The sequence below is a fragment of the Parambassis ranga genome, chromosome 17 (genome assembly GCF_900634625.1).
Source record: "Parambassis ranga chromosome 17, fParRan2.1, whole genome shotgun sequence".
Taxonomy (NCBI): domain Eukaryota; kingdom Metazoa; phylum Chordata; class Actinopteri; family Ambassidae; genus Parambassis; species Parambassis ranga.
In genome coordinates, this window is record NC_041037.1 from 2933482 (window position 1) to 2957694 (window position 24213).

General features: G+C 41.3%; 1 protein-coding gene across 1 annotated transcript in view; it reads right to left on the minus strand.

Annotated features, from left to right (window-relative positions):
- Window positions 1–3948: 3948 nt before the first annotated feature.
- The window catches only part of LOC114450006 (netrin-G1-like), a 46938-nt gene continuing 26673 nt past the window's right edge, over window positions 3949–24213 (minus strand). Inside the window, exons 3-6 of the mRNA XM_028427894.1 lie at window positions 14378–14550; window positions 10944–10970; window positions 8931–8975; window positions 3949–4187 (exon numbers count right to left, since the gene is read on the minus strand). Of these exons, the coding sequence (XP_028283695.1) occupies window positions 3949–4187; window positions 8931–8975; window positions 10944–10970; window positions 14378–14550 (484 nt within the window). The remainder of the gene's footprint in view (window positions 4188–8930; window positions 8976–10943; window positions 10971–14377; window positions 14551–24213) is intronic.

Here is a 24213-nt window from a genome sequence, read left to right on the forward strand (position 1 = left end):
ATGGCTAAATCACAGGAGGGGACACGCCGCTGTGTTTAGAGTTAGAACACTTTCCACTTGGCCTTTGGCTAAACCTCCTCATGCTGTCGTGCATAAGATCTGTGTTTTTTAATAGTACATATACAACTTTATTATCCATCATTTTTATCCTCCTTGAAGTCCTTGAATTTGAACAGAGGGAGCAGCAGGTAGCGTCACACCTGCAGCTGTTAAACTGTTGTGTACATGCACTTGCTTGAACAATGAATGATGCTAAAAAAACAAGATTCTCACTCATCCAGGTCAACTCTACAAGTCCAGTTGCCTCACTTGAACCTTTTGAACTGGATACTGCGTCTCATACCCTGTGCATAGCCTTCACTGTTTTTATCATTGCCTGCATATAAAGATCGATGACATGACTCTACATCCATCCACTTGTGGGATGTGAGGCCAATATATCTTACTGGCACTGCCATGTTGGAAAAAAAGAAGCCATCTTGGAGAGTCTGTGAACTTGAGGTACACATCCTTCCCTTAGCTTTGTGTGAAGTTTAGCTGCTGACACATTATGTTCTAGAAAAACTTAAACACAGATCAGTGTGATAAATACTCGCACCATCTCTTGGAGAAGTTCACTTGTGGAGTACGTTCAGTTTTTAGTTGGATTCGTGTCCCATCCACTGACATAAAGGAGGCAGGTTTTATGACATACTTCAGCCACCAGGGGGCGATCCAGATGTGTTGGTATATCTTTTGAGGAGCTGTCATGTCGTCCATCTTTACATGCTGTCAATGACTTATACACAACACCACTAAAACACTAGCTGGTGACAGAGGCTTTGACTCGAGCTTAGCCTAACCTCGCTCCGACAGCTTTGGTAATTATTGCTGAGCACTTGTTTGAATCATGGAATTTGCAGAAGCTATTTTGGCTAGCATGACCCCAAACTGGGATACCATCTAGTACTTTGACCCTTTGGGTCAACCCCCATAAAAAAGGATTCTAGTTAAGGTTAAAACAGGGTGTGTGGTTAGCAAAGATCATTTTAAAGCACACGGATTCATAACACATAAAACGTACTTGTGGTGACCATTTTCCGCTGCCATTATAAACATGTAGAGATGCAGCCGGTGAAATATGTATTATATGTACATTAGAGGTGGGACGGTTCAGGAAAAAAATCTGAACCGTTCGGTACACGTGTTTCGGTTCGGGGCGTGTGTTCTGTTCGGTTCTGGACATGCGCATCAAGTAATGCAGGGAGGCGTTTTTACCACAGCATGGGGACAAGTGTTGGCAACTTGGCGTCTCTCTCGCTACATTTGGCGACTTTCCAAACTTTTTTTTTATCAAAAGCAACCAGTGACTTTCTCTGGTGACGTTTGGAGACTGGCGTGAAATCATTCTGCAGTCAGGCTACTGTCCTCGACAAGCAGCGGCCGTGAGCTCCACCCCACCTGAAAACACTCACAGCCGGTCAGTCTCTCTGTAGCTTCACGCAGCAGATTCAGCTGCAGGCGGAGCAGATCGACCCACAGCACTCTGCGTCCAATCGTGTGCAAAGCTGCCGCTGGTCCCGTCAATGCTCACAGAGCGGGATGTAAATAGCATATTTCAATGGCAAAAATAAAATAAAAACACGGACATCAGTACTGTTAGCATTGCATAGCTTAGCGGAGTCATAGAGTTCAGTCTATCCAACTAGCATGTCGTTCTCTGTCCGACGGTGGGAGTATGTGCGCACATGTGTCTGTATGTGTGTGTGCCTCAGTGTGCGCAGACAGCAGCGGTGAATTGTAAAAAACAACAACCATGCAGACAGAAATGATCATGCTGCCGTGCAAATAAGATAAATAACATGAGCTGTTTAGTTTAATAAAATAACAAGGTGTAGACCTGTTCTATAGGAAAATCTTAAATGGCTTCTGTTATGATCTGGTGCTGAAATGAAATTGACTTGACCTGATATAATGATGGGGAAAAACTGAACTGATTCTTAAATATGTTGAATGTTGGATAATTAGGATATATTTTGTGCTCATCTGGTATTTCCAGAGTGTTAAAAGTAGAAAAACCTCAACATTGTAAACTGAACCGAAAACCGTGACCTCAGAACCATGTTACAAACCGAACCGTGGATTTAGTGAACCGCTCCACCCCTAGTATACATGCCCTGACATGTCGACCTCTTGTCATGTTTTCCTGGTGATGACAGGCTGCTAACATTTACACCTTTAAGTCATATTTTTGGTGTCCTCACCCTCCAGCTGTGCGTGTCCACTCTTAACACATCACAGTGACATTATGTGATGTCATTGTGCAATCAGATTTCTGCTCCTCGTCATATCTGCCGTATAATGTGGACATTCTTGTTGCTTTTGATTGGTCACTTTTTAAACCCTTTCCCATAGTTCTCTGTCAAAAAATGCATTTGCTATTCTTTTCATAGACAGTGTCATTTTAATGAGAGGCACTTACATTAGACTCTAGCACAATTAGGTGTTTCACGACAACCTCTGGAGTAAAATTAATCTCTCAAATGAAATTGGTCTCAGCGCTCAATATGTCACCCAGTGGGGGGAAAGGACTTCATTTCTATTCATTGACCCTCTATGAATTAAAGCTCATTTCCTGATCGTGTAGCTTTGCGATGGCTCCCGCAGCAGGACGCAGGCTTTCAGCCGCACCGGCTCAGAGAACCTTCCCCTCTTCCCATTTGATTCGAGGATTAGATCTGATTACAGATTTGAGCCGGACAACCTCTGCGACAATCTTTTTCTTCTTTAAATTTACATAAAGCTGATGGGATTTTTTTTTTTTTGGCTTCTGTTTCTTATACGAGCAGCACAACATAGACAGCACATTAAAAAAAAAAAAAACATCATAGAACCAGGAAGCTATTTGTTGACTGATATATTATTATCAGCAACTGTTGCGTCAGTGAAATGGCCAATGATTGGCATTTAAAAAAAAAATCCTTTAAAATGACATTCAGCTATTGTCATTGGCTTGTACCTATCTACAATACATGTTTCACTCTACGCACATCTTGTCTCAAATGTCACTACGTTAATAAAATTCAACAAGACAAAGACATGTTTTTCTTTTTTTTCACTTTGGTGGAAGTGTATTGTGTAAGTGTGTATGTAAACATAGTTCTGACAGCAGCTCTCCAATGAAGAGAACCATGTGCCACACAAGCAAAAAAAATAATAATACAACCGAAAAACTCCTTATACGCACTCAAGAGTCCACATCTACTGTAGGACAGGTTGGCAGCATTAGAAAACAAGGAATACATCTTTCTTTTTTTTTGTTTTGCGTAGTCATGAAAATATCTGTTTTATACAAAAATTAAATACAGATACAGTATGTTACAACTTTTTTTTTGTTTGTTTCCCCATACAGGTGAGCTCAAGCATGACTACAAAGCCTCTGGAAATGAAAAGAAAAGAAAAGAAAACATTCTTCAGCAAAGTAAAATCACCAGGGTCACCAAAGCACAGGAAGGAGGAGGAAGTGAAGGGGTTGGGAGAGTGGGAGGGAGTGAGGCAAGATGTTTTAAGATGTCCCCGTCCACACTTTTATATTATTTTTTTTTTTTATTAGATGATACTTAGAAATAATGTGTCTAGTTTTGTACAGTTTGCTCTCAGAATGTGGAGTCTGCCTTTTTAATGGAGTATTAGCCAATGCCACACACACACACACAGCAAAAAAAGCTCCGACTGTTCCTCTGCAGGACAGCAGTGACTTCACCAAGCCTTTCACAAATCATCACATCAGTGCACAACCTGTTGCACTCCTAATACAGTCACCCACCAACCGTGGATATACAAAAGAGTTGCTTATATTCAATGCTGAGCACATAGTCCACACATTCTTCATGCTGGGTTCAGGCTCAGCATTTTGCAGTCTCAGGAAGAGGGGGGGGTTAGAAGAGGTTTGGTTGAGATTTTGGTCTCTCAGCAAAGGGAAACAATCAATAACAGAAGCACTACACGGGTGAGAGCCAGCCAGTGGCCTGCAGGGCCATGATGGAGCGAGGCCTGTCCAGACGATTGGTCGTCACACTCCCCAGGACCCTGGCAGCGAGCTCTCTCACACAGGACGCCGGTGAAGCCGGGGGAACAGTGGCACCGCTGATGGTGGTGGCACGTGCCGCCGTTCTGACAGCGCAGCATCGCGTTGTCACACACCCGAGCTGCAAGGGGGGGAGACAAAGCAGAAAGGGCAGGGGAGACAGGAAGGCGTGATTAATAGATCACTCAGTGATAGGGCGGCAGAGAACATCAACAGGCAGGTTCACAGGGCACAAGCTGCCTCTTCCTGTCCTGTCTGCGTCGCTCTGTGTCCTCAGAGCACAGCTGACACATTAGGAGAGGGTGAAGCCAAGGACTTCAGAAAGTGTGCAGAAGGATTCAATGAGGAGTGAAACACACACACACACACACACACATATATGTAATGAATGACAAAAGAACAGACATTTTCTGGATATTTTTAGGAGCACCAAAGAGCAATCCTGGCAAAACAAGAGAGCAAACTGTGGCACTGATGAGATGAAATTAATGAATCAAAGGATGCCAGAGTATTGTGAAACAGTCCCTCTGTGTGGAGGACAGACACAGGATGGATACCTGCCTGCATCACACCACCACCACCACCCTTTGATATGCAAATAGGCAATTCCAAGTAATTCACCAATTGCTGTTATTTCCCTCTCTGTGGTTAACCTTACAACAAACAATACGACATTGTTAGAGGAAGGGGGATTGTTTTAGTGGCCGTCAGACGTCTCTTTGCTTTGATATGGACTACATGAGCTAATATTCACATTTTCAGACAAAAAAAAATAAAAAATCACGACTCAATTATCCCAGGAAGCCTCTCCGCTGGCAGAGGTGAAATCCTGGAAGAGGTAATATTTGCCAAGAGATTTCAGTGTAATTGGATATCTCTTCCTGCATAAATAGTAATCACATTTTTGGTTTTCGGTAATGTGGCTCATGCATCAGAATAAACTCGACAAATAATCATTTCTCATGCCAAAACTGATTAAGAAGCCATTGGTATTGCATTTAACGTAATAATATTCCCACCCACTTCACACTGACACTACTGCTGTTATGTGCTTTAAATGGAAATTCCACCTGTTGGATGCAGGGTTTTATCCTCAATGTGGAAATTTCAATAACTTTGTGATGAAGTGCTGTAAATTATACTTTTGGTGGATCCACTTTCATCTGTTTCCACTTTTTATACAATCCTGGGAGATTTATTGTGAGGGCCCTGTTGTGTTGAGCTGTTTTTATGTGTCTATAAAAATTTCATAATGATAGCATTATAAGAGCAAATATAGCAACAGCTCTTCCAGTCAGTCAGACTCTGAGCTTGGTCTTGTAGCTGTGATAGATTTCCCTCTGTGTGGCTTTTTCAAGACTGGGTGCTAAAATAATGAGTCTGGCAAAGAACTCACTGCGCTTTATATCACAGGCTGACACCAAAACCTGACATTTATCATCCATGTTCAAGACTAAGATTATTATTTTTTGTCAAAAAACTTCTAAACTAACATCTAATACATCAACTAGTATGTCATAATATTTAAAGTAATTTTAATAAATGCAAAACAGTTGTTGTTAGCATTCTTTTTTCTTTTAAAGCAGTCATCTGTTTTGGACTCTCTGCTGCCACCTGTGGTTGCAAGTGGTAATGTACGCATGATTTTGAACCTTACTTCTCTTGAGTTCTAAACCAAGCAGCAACCTCAGGGGTCAGAGGAATGAAGTTAAAATGTTAAAATGTACTTTACTTTACAATAGAACTATGTTTCAAACCAGGTACTTTCTTTGTTATAATATTCTGGCCCCGTCTGGCACCTTCTTGCTGTGAGGCGACAGTGCTAACCACTGCACCAGCGTGCCGCCTATATTGCACTTATATATATTTATAACTTATATAACTTATATAACTAAGTAATATCTTATCTGATTGATTCACAGGCAGGTGCTGACACAGATCACAAGCTGCAACCTCAGCCCTACTTACAATCCACATCTTTGCCTGCATTTGGATAAACCAGGAGTTTAGGTGGACTCTGAAGCCACCGACATGGCAGGAGCTGGGGCTTCTAGCATGGTTCCACAAATGGTTTGTCCATATTCTGTACTGTCCATAATGTCCAAGTCTATAATCCGAACATAATGGAGGGAATTTTGCTTAGAAATGTATTGCAAATAGAAGATTCACGATTTGTGCAAAAGCTTTTGGATACTCAAACATATCACCACCTCCTAAACTGTCTTTATAGAACTTGCAGGCATGAAAATGGACTCCTGAATTATAGAGTGCTGCTGCCCTGTCCTCAGCGAGTTCAAACATTAATGGCCTTCTGGCTGCACACCCAAACGTTGATGTCTAATTTCGTTTCGTTTCTTTTTTTTTTTTTTTACATTTTTACAGCTAATGGAAACCACCTGCTCTGTGTGTGTTTTGGAAAAGACTTTCATGGGATAGACAGGGTCTCAATTGTCTGGTCCACACATTAACATTGTTGCCTGTAGCTGAAGGATAATGTGTGTGTGTGTGTGTGTGTGTGTGTGTGTGTCCTCCAGCAGACCCTCAGGACTCCTGCCTTTCTAAAAGCATCTGTAGCTCAATTAGTCTGCTCGTACAGAGGCTTAAATCTGCAGTGTCTTTACAGAGCCACATGTCCAAAAAATAAAAGCCCAAATAATTCATTTATTTAAGTATCTAAGTATTTTTTGATTTTGTGTGATGTTTGTGTTTGTGTGGGCACCGTTTAGACAAGATCCCACAGAGCCAGCTACACACACAGCACATTTACATATAAATACAGGTTTTTTGATGCTTTCAAAATAAGATAAATCATCAGTTTAAATGAATGCATAGTTTTATTCTCCTAATTTTAGACCAGAAAATACATTAATCTCATATCCATCCTTTTTTTCAGTGCACTGTCCAGCTGTATGGAGGCCATGACACTTTGTACTTGTCCCTTTAATAAACCTATTTATTCATAGTCTGGGGTCTGCTGCCCTGTGTGACATCACTGACTCCTGGCCTTGTGCTGGCAGCAGGTGACTCCCCTCTCTGGCCGAGCACCAGCATCCTCCCCTCTCTCGTAGCCATATGTGCGCCTCACACCTCTGTCAGATGTGTGACATTTTATCAGTATAGCTGTTATGACAGATACATCTTTGAGCCTTCTGGTGTGGCATGAAGCAACATGAAGGAAATTCACCAGTGAGGACAAACAGATGAGTTACATTACATGTTGCTGTTGGAAATGTGAGCCATGTATTTTAGATTATTGTGACACATTTATTGTGTGCTCTGCTATGCTTCCATGTTTTGTGGCCTTTTTAGAGGATGTGGGGGGGCACCTAATCTTCTCATCTCAGGAAACTCTTGATGTCTTTTGATAGTCTGGGACCAAAGTCTCTCAGTGACAGGAAATCACAGCATGATAACAAGTCACAAATCAATGTCCCAGATCATGGCTGCTGTCACTCTGTTTTTATGCGGTGGTAGTGTTTACAGTTCATATCAACAAATCTAAAAAACATATTTCATTCATGAAGATGTTGAGAATTTTTTAGTGATACATTTAATATTTTTAAAAGGTCCATTATAACTACAGGTTCAGGAGTGCAATTAAATATAACTGGAGACAGTTTTCAGATACAGGATCTGCTAATTATATGCTCTGAGACTGAATAGTGTTGCTTCAATTACACTGGATCAATATCCTTTGCCTTGATGTCAGTGTAAGCTGAAACCTACATACAGCCATACCTCCTGTTATTATAGGAACATGAAGGCTTCATCATTAGTCAATGATTCAGGGTTCTGAAGTTTCACATTAATTGTCAGCCAGGTGACAGCAGAGGGGCGACAATCATCTTTAATGACAAAAAAATACCAGTATTTTGTAAGTATTGCACAAGAAAGTCAGAATATTTAAAACTTTAGGTTTAGTTATATGAGAGTAAGATGGATTCATGTCTGTAGCTTAGCTTAGCAGATACATTAGAAGCAAGGTAAAAAATATAGAGGCTAACATAAAGCAGTATTGTTAACTAATTAACCTGTTGAACTTGCAGATGCATTACAAGCTGCATTCATGCAAAAGACTGTGTTTTCCTCATGGTATTTAAGTCAAATTTCTGTTGCCTAGTTCTCATAACATTGGTATGTAAGAAATAAGGCGGATCAAATAGAGACAAAACAATTTAGTTGTTGTTCCCAGTATGTAATTTTTCACTTCTGGCTGCAGAAAACACTGGATTATCTTTAAGGTGCATCTCATCCCTGGCTTTGTGAGTCCAGAAGAGAGAGAGAGAGAGAGAGGAAAACATCCTTCCTTGATTGTGAAAATCCTAAAAGTCTTCCTTTAATTTTTTTTTTCTCTCGTGGCTGTGAGAGCAGTGGTGCAGATGCGACTTAACACTCACTACACAGGATATCTGGGCCTGAGGATTAGCTGGAGATAGCTGGAGATCAATCTACATAAACCCCCCTGGAGCCTCTTCTCTCCTTCCCTCTCCTTCTCCTCTTTCTTTTTTTTTCTTTCTTCTTCTTCTTCTTCTTCCCTGTGAACATGGCAGAAGGGGTGCACCCCCAGAGAGCATTCTGGGTAATTAAAAAGAGGGCACGATCAAAGAGGTTAGGAGGCTGTGGACTTGGTGATCATGAGGCATGTGGTCCGTTCCCTGTAGTGTTCTCACAACAAAAGGTCTGCCTTGTAAGGACCAGCGTGTGTTTGTGTGCATGCAAGATGAAAGCATCTGGGCTTTGTGAAAACAACCTTCTGCAGACTGGAATTTGCATTTTTTTTTTTCAAAACGGCCAATCAATAAGCAGTCAATTCTTTCCACGTATTGGTAATGCCATGCTGAAGTTACAAAGCCTATAAGCCTACCTTGGTTACGATTTGCAACACCAAGAGATGAAGCATTTGCTCGATCTGTGTGAAAACGGGAAAGGTTATATATTACACCGGGTTGTCAAATAATTCATGCTGTTATGTAGTTAAAGCACAGGGACAGCATGCATAGATTTGACTCTTTTACAGTAATGACTTTCATCTGGCCTGATTTATCTCAGATTTATTGGGATGTTTCTGAGGAGTAAATGGGATCATGTAGAATAGTGTGCATGCAGCTTAAATGAATATTGCACAAGACAAAAGCAGAGGTGTGTATGAATGAATGAAGGCTGCTGTTGTTACCCAGTGTGTGGAGTCACCTTCAGGCAAATGTAGGGATACATGGCTGGAGCCACGCCTTCATAAAAAATATTGGTTCTTTGTTTTGGATCTGTGTGTGTGTGTTTAGAGCGGATATTCTACTGTGGTGTGGGAAGCAGCAATATAACCTCTGCTGTGCTGATACACTGGCCAGACATGCGGGACTCTGTATTGTATGACATACCAAGTCACAAAAAAACAAGAGTTTAAACTACACTATTAGAAAATCTGTGTGTAATACAGAGGGTGATTGATAAGTCCATGGTCTAAAGAAGAGGGAGATGCAGCTCAGCTCAGCCCTGTCTGAGGAAATCATCAACCCTTGTGGAGTCATTTTGGTCTCATGGGCTAACAACTTGTGGATGTGCACAAGAAGTTGGTCGTTCTCCACCTCACAGCATGGTGAAAAAGTAGCTTGCTGTATTCAAGGCTCAGTCACCTCACAGGAGATCACTGACAAGATCCAGAACAAGATGTAGACTGTTGAATAGCTACAGTACAGATGTGGGAGGAGAGCTTTTCACCCAGTGTAAGGCTGCCATCCAGGAATCTATGGTTTGAACTTGTCTTTTCAACTCATTTGGCCCCTTCAGACGTCTTGAATGAGTTTACTTTGGAGATAATGGATTAATTACTTTCTGTTGGTCCACAATCTCTGACTTACAGTGTGGGAACTAACTCATTCTAGCTCAGGTCATGGACTTACCTTGTCTGTCTTCACAAGCAAAACATAACATGCAGACGATATTTCAGTCTATCAACATGGAACATACGGCTGCATCTTTATGTAGGTAGCAGGGGCTTGGAAGTAAATGGTTTTTCCTTGTAACATGTATTTCATGTTGTGAAAGATAAACCCTGATCTTTAACTAATCCCTTACCCTGTTTTTTTTTAATGCTTAACCTGAACCAGTAGTTTGAAATGCACAACTCCAACCATGAGTGAGAACAACATTTTGCAGAGAGTGAAACCAAAGCAGCTCACATTGTCAGGGGGGCTCAGACCCCAGACTCCTGAGTGAAGGTCTGCTGTGCTGCCTGTTCCCTTCCCTTGGGATTTAGTGGCTGTATTGGTCTCATGATGGGATCACGTCGGGAAGCACGATCATATGTTCATAAACGTGATCATGCCTCATTTGGAGATTGTCCTCTCGACCAAACGTGGTTTGGTTTTCCTGAGGTTGTGCTGGACTTATCAATCACCCTTTGTTTTTCTGACCTTTTTTAAAACCATGCTGCATAATTTCAATAATTGTTTGCTACATTTAGATAATAACAATCACCATATTCATCACAATTCACTTCTAAACAATAGAGCTACAATACATATTATAATGAAGACAACTGCTCATTGATTTACTGCCACATGGAAATGAATGAGCTACTCATTCATTTTCCAGAGCAGCAAGAAGACACTGACACAGAACAGCATGGCATGCAGAAGCTGTACTAGCTTTAAATCGCTGTTCATTTTTTACTTTGAAGAAATGTTGCTAAAGTTTCCTCACACCATGCTTTGGTTCACTTCACTCCATAAAAACAGAATATTAAGATGCAACATGCTGATCAATGGTACTGTAATGGTAATGTCTCACACCAACATCATCAGTCAAACAATGAGTTAGTCGCAACCCGAGGGAGGAAACCGTTCGTCAGCATGCCAATTAAAAAGCTTTGTCAACTTACGCACTGGTCCGTGATTGCTGGGGATACCTGCGGAAAAGAACAAAGAAATTACATTTGACTGAATCACTGACGCATTTCACTTTAGTCTTGAAACCGCGAGAGAAAACATTTTGTGGTGGCATTGTTATGTCTTGAAAAAGCCCACCAACACTTATCCAATTGGTCTCCACTGTGTCCACTGATTAGCAGTGGCCATGGCTCCGCAGAGACCCTGAACACTGCACGGTCCAACACCCGCCTTCTTCTGATGATAATAACAGGTCTGCCACTGACAAAATGTCAACAGAATAAAAACTCTAAGTACAGAACAAAGTCTTTTCATCAGTGCTTTCATTCATGTTTGGAATAGTTGTTTTCTTCATCTGCTGCTGCTGCTGCTGCTCCTGCTGCTGCGGACTTATGGTCAGTAATTTGGTCATTTCTTTGTACTTTGTCTCCCAAACAACAAAACGCCCAGCACAGTCACCAGGATAAAATGTTGCCTTTGAACATTTATGCAAACCACAGATATGTACATTCACATTTCCGAGCCTTAAATAAACAATATTTCAACAGTTTCCCAGCGTTTTTAGGAGCTGTTACCCTTTTTGCACATATACAGTGAACAATAATAACCATTTAGCCAGTCCATCACCTTACAAAATGTGCCATGGGATAATGGCAGCTGCTGTAAACGGGTTTGTTTTTCCTTGGGAATAAACATATATGCATATATAATACACATGCAGGACACATATCCAAAAAACATCAAGAGCCAAATTAGGATGTGTTTTTGAAATAAAAAGAGGAAGAGGATATCATTTCCTTGTTTTACTTGGGATGCTGGATGGATGGATGGACTTGGAAGCCTCATGGAATGGCTGTTACTGTACTTGTGCCAGGCTTTATGTGAGCAGCTGCTGGCTGAGACGGATCATTTGGTTTCTATAGCGTTCAGTGGTTAGTTATGCTTTAATGGTGTAAAAATTTGAGCACAAGTGTTTATTGGTGTCTGTCAGAAGTTTGGACACCACGATGCCAGATTGCAAATTAAAGACTGAAAGCGTTGACTCTGGGCCTGGGTTTGGCAGCCCTTCAGCCTTTGTCTGAACCATTGGCTGCAGTTTCACATTTCATCTTTCTGTGATGTTAATGTCATCAACAAGCCAATCCCACCCTGCAATTAGTACAATTTCTGATCCCGTTTGCAAACTTTATCACTTTGTCTTCTGTGATTGTGTTTCACTTGGGAGGGGGTGGTTTATATTGTTTGCACCCTGCATTCATCACTTCATTACCAGTTTGGGAGGCTGTCACAACAACTGTTGGCGAGAGCACAACACAGCAGAGGCAGCGGCAGCAACAGCAACAGCAGGAAAAGGCACAGATTTTAAGATCCCAATTTGCAAGAGACCAAGCAGGCCCCCAATTTCTAACCAACAGTTGTTCTGTGTGAGAAATGGAGGGCAAACAATATTGGCCTTTGAAGCCACAACACATTCTACAGTCTGATCAAACTCTCGACTCCAACCCCTCTTAACCCGTGAACCTGCTTTGGAACACAAGATGAGTTGATGCTCCCTGCAAAGTGGACTGTCAACATAATTCTTGAAGTGATTTCTCTCCTGCTCTGCAGGCAACCTACAGATATTTCTCCTATTTTTGTGGGAAAAACCTCGGATTTGAATAACTCATACTCACTCTCTTTCTGCAGATGGCCCATAGCAACATGGGGCTCCATTTTGGGCTCTTAATTTATGAGATGAAGGGTCATGCATGTCCATATATCTCCTCATGTTCGAGGATCTGAATATGTAATAGACCCTGCCCCGTTCCTACCTGTGAGATAAATGACTTTTATGATTAAAGAGGAAGACTTGATGACAGATGAAAGCTATTAAACTATAATTACATTCTGCACGTTCAGCATATTTGTCTTAATATGACGCATGTATGTTTAATATCCTCATAGGAAATATGAGCCTCACATAATGATAGAGGCATGTTATGGGACGCGAGAAATAAGAATAATTCACGACAAAATAGTGTGTTCATTCAACACCTGGGGGGCCAATATTGTTACGTCACTTCCATGTGCAACATTATTGCGTTTTATGCCACCACCAAACAACTGCTAATATTGCTTCTGATATGGCTAGACCCTGCTTTCATCAGTTCAGTGCAGATGCGGCCAAGTGTTGGATTTTTTAATAACGTCCTGTCAATCTGACAGCGAGCAGCACCACATTGCAGGGAGACTCATAACACAGAGGAGGTGCGGAGGTAAATCCAGCAATATCTCCTTAGAGTTCAGCACAAACACACTCCTGTTAAATGTGTTGCAAGCACACCCAGCTTTTGTGCACATGCATGCAAACAGAAGACTCATATTGCACATATTCACATAAATAACTGAGCAAATTCATCAACAAAGAGCAAAAAAAAAATTACTAACACAAAACAGTGGATCAATAGCACTATCATATCTCTGTACAAATCTAATCAGAGCACTGTGTCTGAAGATTCAAGTCAGACAATCAAACTGAGCATCTGAAAAACCTGCTGTCAATCCCAGCAGAGATTTTTTAGACTGCAAGGCTGCGAACTCGGGAGGAGCAGAGGGCTAGATCTTCCACCATCTGGCCCTGCCTGGCCGTCTACAACCACATCCCTGAGTGGCTATATTAGATTTATTGAGGCAATGAGCCCCCCGCCTCAGGCGTGGGATTTGATAAATGTGACTCAACTCCCGTCCAAGATTATAATGGGGATAATGCAAAAGAGCACCGTCTGCCTCAGACATACCATGTTCACACTCTTGTCTTGGAGTTGAGGTGTGTGAGTGACACCAAATTCAATGAGGCAACATCCCAGAGATAAAAAACAAAGCAGGAAGCACATATGTGCAACAAGTTATGTAATATCAAAACATAAAGGCTCATTAGTAACACTTGATATGCCACATAGACATCTGTCCATATATGCAGTTTCTGGACTACCTTAGCACCATCATGCTAAAGCTGAAGCCACCACACAGGCTTCAAAATGACTCTTCCATGACAAATATCAATATATTTGAGAGGACAGTCATGGAGAATGTGCAAGTACACTGGGGTCCTTTACAGATTTTTAACACACCACTAAAGTTTGATGATATAATGTGACCTGTGAGTCCTCAGGTAGTTTGTAAAGTCTGCCATCCACAAGCAATCTGGGCTCAGAACAGCATCTGGGAGAGATGCAGCCCAGAGGCAAAGAGCTGAAGTGATAAAGAGGCAGAGCAATCTCTCAAGGATAAAAGTGGGAAAAAAATAAAGGTATGCTGTTGCATTATTGCAGCATACATCAGATATCAGTGTGGGCACTATGACTGAACACAGCCAGCATTGTGACTTGGAAATTAGCTCTACAGCCGGCCCTTATCTACACAACATTAGAAGTACTTCTGTACTTACATATGTTGGCCGTTCCTTTGGGTATGGGCAGGTAGGAGCCCACACTCCAGGCTCTTCCGTGATAGTGCCTCTTGCAGCGGCTGCAGTCTGGCCCTGTGGTGTTGTGTTCGCACTCACAGCCCAGCTTCCCCTTGTCAAACACACAGCTGTTGGCATGCAGGTTGCACTTGCACCTGAGACAGAAGGATAACAACAAAAGACAGATACATGAATAGGCATCATTCTGCACCCGTTGAATCAATACCTTCTGGAGGGAATACACAAAGCCTGCCTTTGTGGCGACGTTTATTTGTGCCGTTCAAATTTTTTGACAGAGCCAAATTGAAATCCTGGTGGGTTATCTGACTTGGATCATGCTTCCACAAAGCTTCATTATGCTCTCCTTTTAAAAAAAACACAAGGCCTCATTTGTTGCTGCCCCTGCGGAGAGAACAGCGATGCGAATAAGGTCACTTTTGCCACTCTGAGAGCTAAATGAAAGCCATTCTGTAAGAGTCACTAATTGAGCACAAAACAGGGATCTGATAAAGAGATGATAGAATAAAGAGAAGCTGCGTAGCTTGAGAATTCTCTTTTTTCTCTCACTTCAAAGTTACTTTGCTGTACTTCAGGCAGGAAACCCTACCAGCTTGCCGAGCTGGTTTATTAGACCAAACTGTGGCTGAGCTGTCAGATGCTCCTGACAGGAGAAGAGAGACGGCCTGACGGCTTTTCAACCAACTCCACCCTGTTTTGGCCACATGGAACAAGCAGACTTTCAAGCTTACAGAAAAAGAACAAGTCAGAGTCTCCTGTGTGATTCTAACAACCTGAATGAGCAGACAGTAAATTGTGTGTACAGAATATAACCCTTTTCACTTGGGTGAGTTGTGTTTACTCCCAGTGAAGAACCAGTCGGAAGCATCCTTCTCTGTTTGTTGTCACATGAGATATTACAGTTTCATATTCCAGTTGTATTCCAAATATATTTCTCAGTATTTGATTTTTACTCCTAAGAGGGTAAAAGGTTACAAGTAGTGACCTCAGCTTCTTGCGAAGTGGAGGATTGATACAGAAAGGGAGACCGTGGAGCTGATCTGACACAGTAGCCCTCCCTGGAGGCTCAGGCTGCTCATGGTTTCACATCATGCCTATGTTTGTTTTTACAAAGTGCTTCCGAGGGAAGATTTCTCCCATTTGAGGCCGAGGAGCCGAGTATCTGTTGCCTACAATCGCCAGTGAACATGAGACAGAGGGATGACAGCAGCAGTCAGAAATACATCCATTCTAATTGACTTCCTGGCCTTACTGTGACATCTCACATTAATGATAGATAACTGCGGGAAACAAGGGAAACTAGACCTTGTTCTCTATTGCTGATAAGCAGCAGCAGAAAGTCAGTGAATAGTGTATAATAATAGAGAATACCTATACCCTGCAGTGTTTAACACACTGTTTTAATGCCACAAATTGTGATAGATAGATAGATAGATAGATAGATAGATAGATAGATAGATAGATAGATAGATAGATAGATAGATAGATAGATAGATAGAATCAACACAACCCATAAGGACAACAATGAAGTGTATAAATATAAAACTGCAATTAACCTCCTAGACCCCGTGTATATATGAAGTATTGCCATCTTTTCTAGGGTTAAATTCTGCCATAATAGATGACACTGAGTATCAGCCCACATTCACAGCAACCAAATACGAGTGCCTCTTACCATGCATTCCCCATAGTCCTTAACTTTTTAATCAATTAAAGTCCCAGCTCCATAAAATTAATGGCTGGGTGTAGCTCTTCTGCCATGCAGACAGCAGCAGCTCCCTGAAGTCAAGAGCGATGAGATTTGACCTTCCACTTAATTAAAAACCAGCAAAATCTGGATCATCAGGCCCAACCGGTGCGGCTAGCAGGCTGATAGAGTGGAGGATGCGTGGACTCTGGGGAGCTCTGGGATGTGATGCTTTTGCCGCTGGCATTGTCATATTGAAATCACAGAATTTCTCTGTAACCGGTTTTTTAAGTCACGAGAGGGAAGAGATCCACACTTATGTCCAGCCTTTTGAACCAGCACCATTACAAAGACACATTTTTATAAAGTTTTAATGACCTTTTATCCCATGCACAGCCCAACAGCAATGGGTATTATCCATTAGCCAAACTAGTGACCCTCCCTCAGGAGATGCTAGGGATCATCTAGACTCACCGTCCTTTCCATAAACTGCACTCTTTCAGTTTGGGGGGGATTTGTGATAAAAAGGAAGGCTGTTAAGGTGCAATGGAGGTAAGCATGCGCCTTAGTATGTAAGACAGGTACTATGAAATCCAACAGCATTACGTCTGGGATCAACCCTTCAGATTAAACAGAGAAACATGATCATTGTAATGCTGTCATAACCTTCTTTGTTATGAATTACTTTTAATCCTTTAATCAAAAAAGATCATGAAACATTACGTGTGCTCTATCTGATTTAGTAATGTGGCAGAGATACTGGCCAGTGAATATGTATTCTACAACTACAACCATGAACAAATCTATATGATGAAGTAAGGTCAGATTTCTGTTGATATAGAGGAAGCAGACAGCAGCAGTGCCCTTTGTCTTCTCCTCTGGTTGCTGCCTAACCTTGGCTTCTCCTCGCTGCTTGGCACTGTGTTGACAGGCTCAGTATGTCTAACACAGCTTTTCTTCTTTGTGACAGCTCCTAGCATCACTGATTCAAGACAAGAGAGGAGTACAGAACTCGTTAAATGAGGAACCTGAACTGGCAGGTTAGGGGAACTTTCTTTATTTCTCTCCTTTGTTCTTCAACTTTATTGTGTAATATAAAGCTATTTATTTACTTTATTGAAATTATTGTAAATGAATGACGGTGATGCAGTTGTCTGTAATCCTAAAAAAACCCATATAATAGCCTGTATAAACTGCCATAACCTGTACTGTAGAAAGTGTTTTATCACAACCCTCTGTGTTGAGGGCCGCTGTGCTGAAAGAGGGAGTCTAGCCATGCATCAATGCCTAACCTAAACCAGTTGTTTAAAAAAAATATATTTTTGCTGGCATATTATTGACCAAATTTGGTGTTTTAAAATTTTTTTTTTTAGATGTTTCTATTTAATAATATTTAATTATTATTATTCATAACAATTAATATAATTAATTATTTTTTTTTTTACAATTTATTGTTGTTTTATCTTAGTTTGCGCTTTATTTTTCCTACTTTTAACCGTTTTGTAGTTGTTTTTGTTGTTGTTCACTGTTGTGGAATCCTGTTATAAATAAAGTTTGAAAAAAAAAAAAAAACATGGCCGCTCTAGCGTCATTGTGCTCACGAGCTATGCAGGTGCGGGGAAAAACAAGCCATTACTAAACAAACAAGATGGAACATACTCATGGACGTTTGTGGATTAATTCGTTTTTGCAGACAGTAAAGTGGACTTTATGTGGAACTTTGTACATGTTGGAATACTTTTATGGAATGTCCCCTTCATCATTTCCATCTATGGGCACTAACTTCCGTGCGGCCTGCAGGTAAGGAGGCGCTGGTTTCTGTATTTCAAAGTGCTGGTAAATGTGTGGTTCTGGGTTATTTTTATGGTCGCACCACCTCTCATACATTTAGACAGACGTTTTTATATAAACCCTGCATCATGTAAAGCTAATGTTTGATGTTTTTTTCTGCTACAAACATTTTTATTGATAGTTAGTAGCTTTCTTTTGGCATATTGCATATGGCCAAACCATGCCAGCCACGTGGAGGTGTGGTATGAGTGTGTGTGTGTGTGTGTGTATGTTGTGGGTTGATTTAGCTGCTTGGTGTTGTGTTTTGTTTTTATGTTTTAGGTCTTTATAGGCTGTGAATGGAGTGTTATGATGCTGTAGGAGGTGCCCCTTTACCTTTTAGTGATGCTGGCAGGTGATGTGAGGACTTGTTTAGTTTTTATATACCATCTAAAATTCTTACGTCATATTCTTATGTAGTCTTGTATCAGATTAAAACCACCTCTGATGGCTCACCTGGTAGAGCAGGTGGCCTTTGCCTCCAGCGGCCTGTTCCTACAGTTTCTCTTCATTAACAAAGCCACTCCATTGAAATAATATTAGTAACAGTAGTCGGTAATGGCATTGAAACCTGCTATGGCTACATTGGGCACTTTAATAGCACAGAATTATTATTAGTATTATTAGTATCATGTGCTTCCTCTGCAGAACGACTGCTCTGAAAAAGGTCTGCTGGTGCTTTTGAGTTGGGTGACCTTTCATAATTTCTCAGCATAGCTCAGCTCACTGCAGCCTGAACTTCTGTCCAGTCAATCATGTGAGAACACCTGTGTGGGTGTACAGAATGCTGACATTAAAGAGAAAGAATAAACACATTGATAGGCCTCCTCCTGTTTTAAGGTTCTTTTCACATGCTAGATTTATAAAAAAAATGCTGCAAAAGTTTGCAGCATTTCTGTGTTTTATATTTCACATCCAAAAGACACTTTAAAACATTGTTCAGTAATTCACAGAATGAAAGCTTACCATTACTTTTTCCTCATGTTTAAATAATGTGGTTCAAACTCTGAGGGAAATGATGTGATTGACTGTGGTAAAAAACTCTAGTTTAGGGCTAGTGTAATGTCTGTTATTTCTCTAAACTGCTTTGAAAATAAGGAAACAGATAATAAGAAAATTCAGGTTTGGAAAATGTTTTCTGGAATGGAAATGCATGTAAAGCTTTCTCATATTTATGTAGACACTGCTTTTATTTTTCCTACACAGTATTTTGAGTGAAAAAGCTTTTCTTTCTTCATGGCTGCCACTCTGACTGATAACACCAGCACACCAGCCTCCCTCTGCTCTGTATCTCACCTGCTCCCATAAGCAGCACAAGTCACCCATGGTCAGAACCTGTAATGCGCCTCCATGCTGTATAAATACATACCGAGGTTTCTTGAAACTTTCTTTGACAAGACACTTGGAGAGCCTCACATATCCTGACTGGTGATTGCTATGACAGATATGGAGAGATCAAGGCTGTTGAGGGGAAACTTTGGCCTTGCTCAAAGTTTCAGAATGTCAATGTGTTGCATGGACAAACCAGAATAACCTGCCAACACCTTCCAGGGAGACCGAGGCGGTTTGATGTCTTTTACATGAAAAGGAAAGGATGCTGTGATACACGTGAGCTGCAGGGGCACAAAAATGGATGAAATGTTATTTGAAAACAGGACTGTCTGCCACCATTAGAGGTGAATCCTGTCCCCAGCACTACACGGTCCTTTAGTGAGTCAGCACAGCACACAGTGTTGGAATTTCTGGATGAATCTGTTATTGGGAAATTGTGCCAACGAGAGTGATTTGACAGCTGCTGCTAGTTCAGAGCAACAGTTCTTACTAGCTGCTGTACCTCCATGATGCAAGCAAAGTGTCTGATGCTGCTGTTCCAGTACTGTTGGTGTTGTGTTGCTGCTGCTGCTGCTGCTAAACCAATATCACACATGTACTACAACCCTGATATTTTCCATGGAAACTCCTCAGATTATCTGTAAAATAATATTAATTTTGTGTCCGCCTCCTGCACCAGCCAAGCCTGGCTGTGAACTTGCATGTGGGTATGTTCTAGCCTGGCCAGTCGCCACCTATTCCCATTCAGCTTGGTGCAGAATTCCTCTCCCTACACTACTGCACCAATCATATCTTTTTACCTAAAATGGGACAGGCTTTATGCGGTGACATGCCGTTTGCCTCATTCAAAAAGCACACCTTCTTGGCTGCATGCTGTTTAGGATATCTTTTGTTGATGCTAGCTCTGCCTACATCACATGCTTTGTGTCTCTGATTGGTTGTGTGTCTATCCAAATGTGTCCAGAGGCAGTTTATTCTGTGCCTGTTGGTACTGCCCCCTGGCAATCCAACTCAAATCCACAGAGTCCAGACTAGTTCTTTGTATAGAACAGACAGGGGTCTCGGAGGTTTGGTATGTTCAGCTGTTTGGTAATATCCAGGGCCTTCTGATGGATGACAGCTCTGGTTATTGGTGTTCCTCATTTCTTTTTGTGGCTATTTGAGTGGCTATGGCTGTTTTTAGGGTTCCTGTTTGCTTTTCTTTGACTGTTAGCCTTTTTAAATCTGTCTTTTTGGGCTCATTATCTTCTGTCATTAATTTCTGAAACACTGTAGGCTATAACTTGCTTCATGACTACACTTCGTTTATCAGCATCAGGTTAAAGTTTGCATCACAACTATTCTTCAGTTGCTTGTTCACTTTCCTAGCCTTTGAACTGCTATATTCTGGATGGTCACTTGCATCATGTTCTCACTTGATGAGCTTCAGTCCTTTGGGCCACACTCATTTTACATGTGTTTGGCACTACCTACTGTTGCAGGTGTATTGTTGACATGTAAAAGTCGACCCAGAATATAAGGTGACAAGTATTACTCAACTGACCGCGATCTGAACAGAAATATAATTTTAATATCATAGTTTCATTTTATTTGTAAGTTCATGTCAGCAAAATGTTAAACAATATTTAGTTTGATGTACTGACACACAAACCAAAGCTAAAGTCTGTGCATCCAGGCTCCACATATGAAGCTCCAGTGTTGCACAGTTGCTTGAAGCATCTCCTCCATCAGCAACAGGAATCTGAGGAGGAACAAAGCGAATCCAGCCAACAAAATGAGTTTGACAGCTCCTCTTTACATTGACTCCTTTCACGTTTCGGATGTCATTGAAGTTTTTTTTTTTCTTATATACCAAGAGAGGTGAGAGTCGCAGTCACCTCATTACAGGAGGCTGTGTCACCGTGAAATTGAGGAGTCCGATTAGGCTTGTTTTCAACCGCTATGCGCGGTGGCCAATTTTGTCATTCTTCGTGGTGTAATGTAATACACATCAAGCAAATTGTTTGTGTCCCCCATCCAAATATAAAGCAGCCCCGCCAGGGCTGCCCAGATTGTTGGAGAAATATTAGGAATGGATCACAAGTTAATTCCCCCTGCTCCAATTTTCTGCTGAGGCGAAATGAATTTTGAATTTGCATGGCTTGGGCCACTGCCCCTGAAAGCCTGTGATTTGTTTCAATGACAGGGCCTATTATTGAGGTTGTGCATTGATGTAGGCATACAGTATGGTAATGTCTACCCCCCTCTAATCCCACCTCTGTCCTCATAGTGGAGGGCTGTATCATTCATGATGTGATGTAAGCAGCTGAGACAAGGAGGAAGCCTTGAAAAAATCGGCAAGTAGAAGATATATTAATATGGAAATCGGAGGTTGGCTGCATGCTCTGTGTGTGTGTGAGAGCAAAGGAGCATGCATGTGTTGCTTACTGTATGCACTTGACTGAAAGTACACATCAAAAAGTAGCTCTAACACTTGGATGTTTAAAAAAAGAGCTGTGCCACTGCATTAGTCAAGGGAGGAAACACACATGCATACAGTACCGAAACTCAATAAGCCACAACAACCTTGTCTGTTCCACTACAGCTAAGGCTTGATCATACAATAAATGTAGCAAGAGGGACGTGTTGATGATTTTACTATTCATGCCTGCTGCCCCTCCAGAGACAGGTTATGTTGATGTACTTTCCCTGGCACCCATATATTATTTACAAAGAAAGCCGGGGCCTTAATGAGCACTAATTAAACACTGGAGACTAGGAGATGACTGGCAGAAAACATCGCAGCATGTGACAGACATCTGGTGGAAGATAAGTGAGCAGGCACTGGCAGAGCAGGAGAGAACCTTACGGTGGAAGCAGAGTAATGCTGGGGTCGTGTGAACCTGCACTTGAACCTGACTTTCAAACTCTGTCAATCAAGCTGGCAACAGCTGTCATGGTTCACAGGGCATGGGCTTAGAGGATTGGAGGAGTGTGTATGCGTACGTGTGTGTACAGTATGTGAGAGGCTGGATAAGAGCCAGTGTGTGTGCAATGCATGCAGTTGTTGTTGGCTTGTGTAGATGTGTGAAGGGCAAGTTCGCAATGTAGCCATTTACAGTGGCAACAGCGACAGATTCTTGTCATGTTGTTGGAAATGCCCGACTTCAGGGTTTACTTTGGCTGTTAGCCCTGTTGGTTTATCTCCTCCATGTAGTCACTTATTCAGAATAAACCCACAGAATATTATCGAACGATAATCTTTTTAAAATGTTAATATTTTAACACAAAAAGTAAAGAAACCTCCACCATAGTAAATCACTTTTAAAGAGTTTTATACAGTGATCTACCTTTACCTTGTGCTATGTTAAGCTTAATCTGTGCATTACATTGAAAATAAAATTGTGTTTGTAGCCCTATATGATGTCATAAGGGGATAAGAGGGACCTGCAGTGCGCTAAGCTTAGATGGTTCGCTCAATAACAACCTCAGTAGGGTAGCTTGCTTGATAACATAATGCCTATTAAAATCTTTAGAGCAAATGTGTCTAACATTAGCCACCATGGAGCCTCATTATGGGGGAGCGAGTTCATTTGTGCACTCATGAAGGAATGATTTTGAGGATTCTGAGGCTTCCTGTTTGCTGTGAGATTTGACAGATCCTGTAGTCGCTTGGCAGACATGGATAGTCTGAACAAAAGTTTTACAGCGTCACTCATTATTAGAACAATTGAATTTTGGTGCACTGCTTTGTCTCATATTCCTGTGGTCGGCTTGTCTTTATCAGTTATTGGATACATTTATTTATATTAGGTTAATGACTTGTTTTTGCATTGGTATGACTCCTGTGTGGACTGGCAGATTGATTGACAGCTGTCATATTGTACCTGACGGGTATGGACTGTACCAACTCAGAGGTGTAGGTTCTAAAATGACTTATTTTTACCATTATATAAGAATATATTTGCAGAGGACTGTCTGGTATTAAGTTAGTAAAATAGTGGGGGAGCAGAACAGGAAATTTGCTGCCCCTAAATTTGATAAATTGATAAATTCACACTTACCCTAAATTGTCATATGGAGTGGCAGCATTTTTTCATATACATTTAGACCCTTTAAAACACACACACCATGCAATGCATAACTTGTGCATATGATTTGTTTGCACACCACTTCGTTTAGTTTAATGAGAAAAGCTGAAAACGCAGCAGATTCTGACACAGAAATCCAGGCCTCCACAGAGGAGAGAAAGAAATCACAAGTTGAGTTAATTTGGGTTCATAAACACAGCTGTTTACACACAGTGTTTGACTTGTTGTCTTTGTACTAGACTTCATTTATTCACACTTACAACAAGGCAAACTACAACCATTTGTCTTTAACTGCAGGCAATGAGAGCTGGACTAAGAATTCCATCAAGCTAATAAACATCCTTTAACAAGAGAGGAATTTTATTTGACTTGCCGTCCTGCATTATAAACTTGAGACAGACATGAAAAGACAGTGAGAAGGGTTCAGTATTTCTTCTGAAGGATGTTTAAATGAGGAAAACGTCCAGCACATAACACAGGAGATGATGTGGTGTAATGGCATCACGTTGCTTTTTTCCTTAAAATCCTGCCGTCAGAGAGCACAAACTGTAGATATCCTCAGGGTTTATCTCTTCTGTATATGGTTCAGTGGGGTGTGATGCCCCTCGTGTGAATGTGCTGTGGAGGAGCTACAAATTTAGACTCCTTTTAAGTGCTAGATACAGTTGAAGTGTGCGATGCGGTACTTTTATGAGCTCAGGATTCCCACCGGGGGAGGGAGATACAGAGTTCGTCTGTGGCTCGGGGGAAACATTGAGGAGCATAAAATAACAGTGAAATGTTTCCGACCTTATCTAAAACTATTATTCTTTTATATCCAAATTGCCTTTGAATAACTCCTATGTATACCTGAGAGAGAAGGCTCCGGATAAAATGTGTGT